The sequence below is a fragment of the Fulmarus glacialis genome, unplaced genomic scaffold (assembly GCF_000690835.1).
Source record: "Fulmarus glacialis isolate BGI_N327 unplaced genomic scaffold, ASM69083v1 scaffold33770, whole genome shotgun sequence".
Classification (NCBI taxonomy): Eukaryota; Metazoa; Chordata; class Aves; order Procellariiformes; family Procellariidae; genus Fulmarus; species Fulmarus glacialis.
Window position 1 is genome coordinate 12,146 of NW_009187669.1, and position 9,530 is coordinate 21,675.

A 9,530-nucleotide genomic window follows, 5' to 3' on the forward strand; every position below is an offset into this window, starting at 1 on the left:
TTAACTTCTCCTACTCTTCAAATAAGCCTAGGCTTAATACTTCAGATTAAAATTCCTTTTCCTGAACTCTTTCTTGTAATGTAGGCTGTTTGGAGTTGTCAGCTGTGCGCATCACCTTAATCTGTAACCAGCTGTTTTGCAGTTAGGTGTGTTCTCATCTCTTCTGCCAAGAGCAATCAGACTGTGGCTATGAATGAACTGCAAAGCATGATACTGGTTAATCAAGGAATAACTGAGTACTAGTTTTTAATATTAAACTATGCAGTATAAACAAGAGACTTGTCAAATTTCTAAGCGGATTGTTTTTCTGTACCTAGCCTGGCTCAAATAGAGTGCTGTACTAAGAGGAAACACAACCAGCCTGATAATACCTTTCCTTCTTAATGCCTGTTTTGATACAGAGTACAGTTGCTTCTTGATGATGCTGGCCTATATACTTTTGAAATAAAAGCTAACAGACAGTAAAATGGAAAATTTATTAGTGCAAGTTGGTCACTCAGTTTCTTCCAACAAGTACATAACAGCATCCCATGCTTATACATTATAAACAAACGTGTTGTAAGTTAAGAAAAGTTGAACTTGTCTTGAAGTAACAATGTGTTACATATTGTCATCGTCTGATTCATCTTCCTCTTTCAAAGATTCCTGTTTTGAAAAAAAGTGTAATTAAAAAATAGTTTAACAGTTGTTTTATAATTCAGCCTATAACAAGCAAAATGAGTTGCTTATGTCCAAAGCCTTGTATTCAGCAGGCTAATTCGTATATTTAGGAGGTAATACTGAGCACCATCATTACTTTTAGAACAAAAGCAAACCTGTTAAATGCTGGAAGTCTAACTTTCTCTAGCTGATTATCTTTAAAAATTGTTCTAGGCAACATGACTTATTACCTCTCCTGCTCACTTACGCCATTGTTGAAGAGGTAATACATTTACTTTTGAAGGACAAACACGCCACTTGTGCAAGCCTGCTGAATTGCACTGGGTTTGAAAGTAAGAACCATCCCTGGATTACGCTGTAAACTTCACTATTCTCCCTTGCTGAAGTGGTGTGTGTTATAACTATACATTTTCCAGCCATCACAGCAATAGAAGCCTAACCTTCAGTGAGTTCCTTCTACTCTAGAAGTCAAATGAAGCACTGAGACGACACCAAAGTAGGACCTTACCTTGGCATATTTTTCTGCTTCTTCCCTGATGTCTTTGGGAACAATTTCATGTTTTCCATTGGTTACTGCCAATAAAAAGAGTACATCTTAAGTAGAATTCGCAGAAAGACCTTGACATACAGAGTAAATTTAAGAAGCAATGTTTTATGTTTTACTTTAGTTACAGAAAGTTATAAATTTTCTATAGTGTTTATAGAAATTACAGAAATGCATTACTTTCTCCAACCCAGCTGAGTTCCAGCTCAAAAGCTTTATCCTTTACTTCATCGTGAACTATGTAGATTCTGGAAGGAACAAACAAAGTACAGATTAGAACAGATTGATTAATAGGCTAACTATACTTTCTTCCTTTCACAGATTTCTTCTGTTGAAGTACTTCTCTTACAGTTAATAGAAGCTCCCCCCATGCTTTCTCCCCTGCCCACACACACAAAAAAAACCCATCAGAGAATTTTCCAGGCTTAATTGCTAGTATAACAATACATTAAATGATTACAGCTAAGATGCAGATTGAGCTGTTCAAGTTATCTTAATTAGAACAAACATTAAGATTCAAATACTGCAGAACCAAGGCTACGTCATCATCGCCTGCTTCTGCTAGATTAGTTATAATACAGTTAGGAGTGTCCTATATTTCTCCTATAAATCTTATTTCAGTTTACACTTAAGACTAAATCCCAACACCATAGTATCTTGTGTCTAATTAGAAGCCTGTGCATAGATCTCCATATAGACTGCCATACTTATGGCAAACACGATGGTAATCAGAATTTAACCTACAAGTGGTATTACAGCGTACGCCGTACCATCCAGACTAGTAAAATCACTCCTTAGTCTGTGGGATAAAAATGTTACACTGTAATAGCAATGCTGATTTGACTGCATCATAGTATTCAGTCCTCAGTGGCAGAACATGTAAACAAACTATAATAACCCTGACTTGAGACATACACTCAAAACAATAGTAGAACTTCCAATAACCTGTGGCTTCACTTGTTGAGGTGGTTATATTCCTCAGTTCGTTTCAGAAACCATTAATAAGTGAAAAGCTGAAAAACACCAGCTATTTCTAGCCAACATAGAAAGCTTGGAGATAGTGGAAGAAGGAAGGATACCTTCAGCACCACACTGAGTACTTACAATTAAAGTTTAATAAAAGTATTGTGAAACAAACATAAAGAACAAAGTTAACGTTGGTGTCCAGGGAAATACCACTATATGCTTATGTTCTTCTGACACTCTTCTGTCACTGTTAGACTGGACTTACTGATCATCGATTAAGATGATCTATAGGCCTTTCCTATGTGTTACAAGCTGGTTACAAGCCTTTTGCAACAAAGTGTACCATTACAAGCTCTTGAAGAAATCATTACTCTGGAATCTGGCTAGTATTTTAGGGTTAAAAAAAAAATGATTAAAATCTTTACTATCTTGCTAAATGCTACTAAGGAGCTGAACTTGAGGTGAAAAACAGAACTATATCTAGAGCTGCTGTTAAGTTTTGAGCTGAAGCAGAATTAAAGAACTGAAGGCTTTTCATTATTTGAAAATCCGTGCCCTATTTGTGCCATTTTAGAACTGCTTTGAGGTCCTTGCTAGGTTTTAAGAACAGAGATCCCACAAATTCTTTCCTCTAGCTGCTGATGTGACAGCCTCCGACACAAACTCTGAAATAAGCTCACATGCTGCAACACCAATGATAGAAGCATATTTATTACTTCTTTATAACCTTCTAAGCATCACCGTAAAATGCTGGAGATCATAGTTTTGCAGCTGCAGATTATTAAATTTGTGACAGAATGTGTCCCTAAAGCATTAAAATGAAGTGTTGTAGATACCTGAAAGGATACTTGTATTTGTTTGAAGAGATACTAACTCACAAAGTATTTTCAAGATAGTTTACTACTGGCCAATGCATGCTCTACCTAGCAGAAAGTCTTCTCTCTGCCTGGTATCTTTTTTCCCCTCACTAGTACATGACTTACTGAATGGTACCTTTTTTCCCTGTAAATACACTATCCTCACATGGAGTTTGTGGGATAGTGTTAGTGACTACAGGCGATTCTATCGCTGATGTGTTGTTCTAAATGGCATCACTAAATAGCAAATTAAATATTTCCAGTCTTTTCATGTGGTATCAAGCTTTATCACTTAAATGAGACCAGCTATACCCTGTATACATCTTTAAACAAGGAATTATACTTTGCTTCTTTCCTAAGCTCTTTAGTCTTTTTTTAGGCAAATAGGAAGGCTGGGTCAAAGACCTCAGCTTCATTTCTGGACTGCTACTTAATGTCTGAAGCATCAGTTCATTGTTCAATCTGCGTAACAAAGTGTACAGCTCTTTCTTCAGAATTGGAACACCAAGGAGTTTCCCCCATCTGTCACCTGGTTTATATATTTTAAAACCATTGACCATATTCAGACAGCTTAACCTTTAATCTACTGCTGCTACAAGTTGCACCTATAAGAAGTAGCAGATGAGATCAAAAGGTGTATTTTTCAGTACTGAGTAGCATATCACATCTCACAAGAGAAAAAATATGAATAGCAGAAGATACTAGAGTCAGCATGAGCACTCATCTAGTCGAAATGAAACCTGGTACCCAATTTAAAAGGAATAGCTTCAGTTTGAAACCATAGCAAGCTCACCAGTACGGATTTTTGTCGAGTTGGAAAAACAGGTTGGAGACTTACATTTTCGCAACCTCTTTAACAACATCACGGCAGGTCATTTCCTTCATCTGTAGACAAAATATACACAGATTAAAAGAATATATTGTTTTCCATTTCTACAAGGCCAGAACATGAAGGGCTGCGCACATGCCTAATAAGCTTTCTGTTCAGCAGTGATAAAAGTGACAAAAAGTTAAGACTAGAACCAAATTTATTCTCTACGATGAGTCTTTCAGCCTGCTATATGCAAGTCATTCTTCCAGTGAAGAATTTCACAACTGAAAGATTCCATGAAAAAACTGTTACATGGAAACCTCCCCAGTTTAACGCACTCATCAGCGGGAAGCTTAGAAGCCGAACAGAAAACCTTAGCATCGTAAAAGCTTGACTTTTTCTTAGATGATGATCAACTGACATAAAGTAACCACATGTACAATCTGGGGGAGGCACCATATTTCTACATATAATATTCATATTCTTTCTGGGTAGTGTAGCAATACTTTTGGTCTTACCAACATTTTATGCAAGCAATTTTGACTTTTAAGTAATGCCCTAAGAGGAGAATATTGTTCCAGTGTTAACAAGCAACTACATGCCTGAGCAAGGTATCAGCATCTCATTTTATATTTTCTCTCTGTTTTATCAGTCTTCTGACAGTTTCCCAGTTAATCAAAACAAAGTCTCTTGCCAATTTCCATGACATAATAAACTGATGTTTTGTAGGTCAAATCTCTTGCCAGTCAACTCTTCCGGACTATGAAGTAGTAATATATTCTACTATATTTCATTAATTCAGGGTTGAAACAAGATAAGCCTCATTTCCTGTCTCAAGGTTTCATTTGCACAAACCAGATAGACATGGGTCTTTGATACTGCACTCACAAGAACGCACCTGTCATTATTGATTGAAGCCAATGGGCCATTAGTCACAAAATACAGGCCAATACATTACACATTTTACTGACATTTTCCCTAGCATAAAATGATTTTCAAGTTCAAAGTAAATTATCGTTTCTTTTTTTTCCCCATTATTTACACTGAGCTCAGAGTGCAAACCATTAATTACATATAGTTTACCATCTCTTTCGATTCTCAAAATGTTTTCAAAACCATAGTACGGAAGCTAGTTTTGAGACACTGGTGAAGGAACTAAGACGACAACAGTCCTTTGTTCATGTTGAGTGTCTCAGCACTTTCTGGGGTGAAGCGCACACCCACGGAAGCAATGGGCCAGAGAAGAAATGCCCGTGCCTGGTGAGACAGAAATGCCATCACAGTCCCATCCCAGGAAGTCTCCTAAACAGACAGAGACCCATTGCCCCAGCCCTTATGTTTGTGACACTCGATCCATAACACACGCAGCACTGGCTGCTGTGTACAAATACAACTTGTGTCACACAAGCATTTAAATTACTATGTGTATTTATGCATATAAAGTTAGTAGCGAAATAGGAAAACCCAAAGGTCTGCTACTATCGCATATTTACAAGAGAGAAAACTGAAGTACATTTATTTTTTGCCATTATCCTTTTCCCATCCCAGGTATATTAATTCTGCAGACAATAAGAGTAAACACTCCAACAGTTTATCACAGGAGCTAATTACGGTTATGTCCATATAATCAAAAAGTTGTACGTAGCATCGGAGCTGCATGAGAAGCACTGTAGAAGAGCTCACAAGATTCAAGTACTCTCCACACAACTACAAGTCTTCCCATAGCTGAAGCTATCAGATATAAGATCCAACAGATGTGATCAATGCCGTGTTTTCTGCTTGTGCCCTCAGCTACATATGAGGGTCTCGCATACTGTGTCGTCCCCCCCAGACACAGTATCTGCTCTGCAGTACCTGTAAGGCGGGTTTAAAGTTTTAACTACCTGCTTGCCTCTTACTTTCCACCTGCAGTCATCTCTTCGACAGGAACAAATCTTAGTTGACAGGCTATGGTAGGTGGTATCACCCCACAAAAGCTTTTGTACTCCTGTCTCTTTCCCATTTCAGTTTTGACAAATTCATCTTGTCAAAATTAACTGTGACCTGGAAACCTGCCCATCCTATGGTTAACAAAAAGCATCGGCATGCAAGACTGGACTTGCTTCACATCACTGTGACAAGATCATACGCATTACTGAAGACATTCTGTAAATAAGCCATTAAATAAATAAATGCAGTTAGGCAATATGGCACCACTGTTCCCATGTACTAAATTTTACAGGCTCTGCTGTAAAATTCAAGCAATACACACACTTATTAGCTGTACAAAAACTCAGTTAATAAAACAGAAGCTTTTGAAAATCCCAGCAGTGCACAGAAAATGAATTTTTTTGGGGGTAGATTATATATTACCCAACATTATCATTATCTTTCTGCCAATTTGCACACATGGAAATTGAAATTATGATTTCCCAGATGCCACGATTCCAGTATCGAGATCAGATGATCTTGTAGGCTTCTGACTTTTAATTTGGTATTCGAGCATCTGACCAGATTCAAGACTGAATGAAGGAAGTCTAGGAACATCGTAATTTTTCCTGTAATTTTTCAGTTATGATGCTACAGCACCATAAACAGACTATTCTTAAGAATATAACCACCATATGAACTCTGAACCTTTCCATGAACAGCTGTGATATACTTCTGCAGACCCAAACCATAAATAAGATGCAAGCAGAGTATAAAGTAAGAATTACATGAGACAGACCAGAAGCAGGATTTTATCCCACATTAACTGTCTCCAATTCCAAGGGTGTCAGATATTAAAACACAAGAGAAGGACAGAAGTCTCTTAGGATTCTAACGTAGTTCTAAATCAGCGTAAGACACACTTCAGTAGTCTTCTCTCCACAGACTAGTTTTACACAGCCAACTGTTTGCATGCTCATTCAGAAAGCTACGAAACAACTTCTTGGTGTACATTCGCAGAACCTCCTTGTAGCACTTGACAAGTTACAGTATTGTGCAAGAAGGAAATGCCGAACAGAAACAGCTCTTTCTGGTGTCAATGACGGTGTGCCATATAGTTGTACTCTTCCTAGTGTTCACAGCACTAAAGTCCTTTTCATCAGACGTGTAAAGATGTTTTGAAAGGTATGTTACAGCCAGCAACAACAACCTACTTGAACACATCTTTTGAAAAAAGGCAGTACCTCAACACTAGCCAGCTGGGAAACACTGTCTTACCTGGCAAGGATTTTATTTTTCTCCATTACATTTTCAGAGCCATAATATTCCAGCGGTCATTCAGTATTCTGCAGTTCCATTCATTGTCCTTAACAAGACCAGCTTTTTTCAACTTTTTAAACAAAAGGATCATCTAAAACCTTCGGAAAAAAATAGATATACCACCCTGTACAATGCTGCCCTAAGGTTTTCATTCACAACTAAAAACTTAGTTACACTTTTATATTCACTCAATTACTTTGCTCACTGGCATGCATGGGTGTGTATGTTTATGCCTCCTGTTTTAAACATGTATACTCCCTACAGACTACCCATCGCCCAGGGGCAAGACTTGAGAAATACTGCTAGCAGAGAGGCTAAAACATCTCCTAGAACATACCAGGGAATATTCCATCTGCTTCTCTTGTATTTTATATGTTTTAGGCATCCAAAAAGGTAACATAATAAGCTAGGAGTATTTGTTTGAAACAGCACAACAAAACTGTAACATCATACCTGAAGTTTTTCTATCTCTGTTTTTGCAGCCTGCCTGGCTTTACCAATGGCACACCCCCAATAACCCTAAAAAAAAAAAGAAACAAAATATGCACATTTAATTAAATACTAAGCCCTCTACAGTTCTTACTGTCACTTAGCATATGAGAACCCCCACCCTACTCACATATCAAGAGGCTAATATACAGTAACCCTTGGTATTGTTTTCTCTCAGGGCACATTCCCAAGTTATTGAATAGAACCCAATTACTAGATGAAGTACTACCACTCTTGATAGAAAACAGAAGAGCTCAGTAGTTCCTGAACAGAAACATACCTACTCAATTTGTTGCAATACATAATTTTTTTATTGTTATTACAGTAAATGAAAAAGCAAACTAGAATTAGAGAAGTTCCACAGGATCAAAAAAACCCAAACCCACCTACCACGAAAATATATTGAAGTGTAAGCACATAAAAATTAAGCACTTTATTTCCCTCAACAGCTATGGTATTGGATATATTGGAAGAAAATTTAAAAAATCAGAACAGTATGAGTGTGTATCATCCTGTGTGTAATACACAGCTGAAGAGAGCATTAACAGCAATTAACAAAAGTATCTATTTTGATTTGACTTGCTGTGAGCAGCCAGCATCAGAGTAGCAGCCTTCTCTTACCTGAAGCTCTCTTTTACCTGAAGTATTTTGTGAATGGGGTATCACTACAAGACTTGCCCTCTTTGGGCAATGCATGGGACTTTTCACTGGATATAGCCAGGTGGAATGAACTCCCAAATTTCTGAGACAAGCTTTAGAACTAGTTTCTCAGAGACTGTACTTCTAAGAAATACACAATGTGTGTTTAACAAGCACATGCAAATGAGCAAAACCAAGCTCTGTTCATTTTAAGCAGTGATTCACCGGAGATCTTCCCAGGCGAAAAAAGAAAAAATTAACAGCTCTTTTGGAATAGCACTTACTATTTTCCTAACTAGGAACTTTTAAAAGGAGAACTTATGCCAAGATGGAAATATTTTTGACACACTCACGTATGAAACTCCTGATGGATCAATCATGTATAGTTGTGCACCATCATCATCATCATAGGACCCCAACATGAAACTGGAGGGGAAAAGTGAAATTAGAAACATTTCTTCTACCAACCCACACAGAATTACAGAGACTACACCAACTGAGGTTTCCTACATTCTTCTTGGAGCGAAACTCCTACTATCGTGCTACATTCTATTAAGCAATTTGTCTCAACAATTTAGTGTTACCATGACAGCCGAGCACCTGCAAGTTGCCAGAAACAAAAATTTTACTTATCTGTAACTAGACAGCAGATCTCATTTTATTAGTCCCTTTGTACTAGAACTGCATAGTAGTTGTAACCTACTCTTTAGGTATCAGGGCAAATAGGATGATTGTAGAGGAAAGTTCTGCTTTCGTCACTGTCACAGACTTAATAGCATCAACTCTTCAACTTTAAAATCAGGGACAAACTGGCAATCTATGCAGAAGCTTGGCATACTGTTACGCAAATCTGAATTCTTCACCTAAGGTTTTACACACACACAAAAAGAAAAGGGGAAGGGAATCTGTTTATGAGATGAATTGTAGATTACTAATTCCAAGTTTAAAAAAAAGACCTTAGACAAACTAAATAGTTCCAGCAATTGTGAAACAGAAGATCTTCACAAATAGTGTATGTCTGAAAGACTTACCTGCAACCAAAAGGTCTGACAGCACTGTATAGTGTGTATGCATGCACATACATAGCCACTCTGTCTGCAAGATGCTAAGTGGAAAAAGAAAACAAAAAGAAAAACTTTATTTACAGAAATAAGTAAACCTCAAGTAATAAAATTTAATTCTCTGTGTCGTAGAATCACTTAGGTTGGAAAAGACCTTTAAGGCCATCAAGTCCAACTGTTAATCTAGCACTGCCAAGTCCACCACCAAACTATGTCCCTGAGCACCACGTCCTTTAAATCCCTCTCAGGATGGTGACTCAACCACTTCCTTGGGC

General features: G+C 37.6%; 1 protein-coding gene across 1 annotated transcript; it reads right to left on the reverse strand.

Moving 5' to 3' along the window:
- Window positions 1-457: 457 nt before the first annotated feature.
- Window positions 458-9,309, reverse strand: PSMA3 (proteasome (prosome, macropain) subunit, alpha type, 3). Its single transcript, XM_009575944.1, has 7 exons — window positions 9,226-9,309; window positions 8,548-8,620; window positions 7,520-7,585; window positions 3,866-3,912; window positions 1,385-1,452; window positions 1,169-1,233; window positions 458-645 (listed from the first exon to the last, which is right to left on the reverse strand). Exons 1-7 carry the CDS (start codon window positions 9,276-9,278, stop codon window positions 601-603), a joined length of 417 nt encoding a protein of 138 aa, XP_009574239.1. The 5' UTR covers window positions 9,279-9,309; the 3' UTR covers window positions 458-600.
- Between the last annotated feature and the right edge of the window lie 221 nt (window positions 9,310-9,530).

What these genes read in the sequence shown, in the direction of transcription:
- PSMA3 (XM_009575944.1), bottom strand. Translation starts at nt 9,278, where the DNA reads ATGTATGTGCATGCATACACACTATACAGTGCTGTCAGACCTTTTGGT. An exon ending in ATCCATCAGGAGTTTCATAC is followed by an intron (nt 7,586 to 8,547) that starts GTGAGTGTGTCA and finishes TTTTTTTTTTAG; the next exon opens with GGTTATTGGGGGTGTGCCAT. An exon ending in CAGAGATAGAAAAACTTCAG is followed by an intron (nt 3,913 to 7,519) that starts GTATGATGTTAC and finishes TTTTGTCTACAG; the next exon opens with ATGAAGGAAATGACCTGCCG.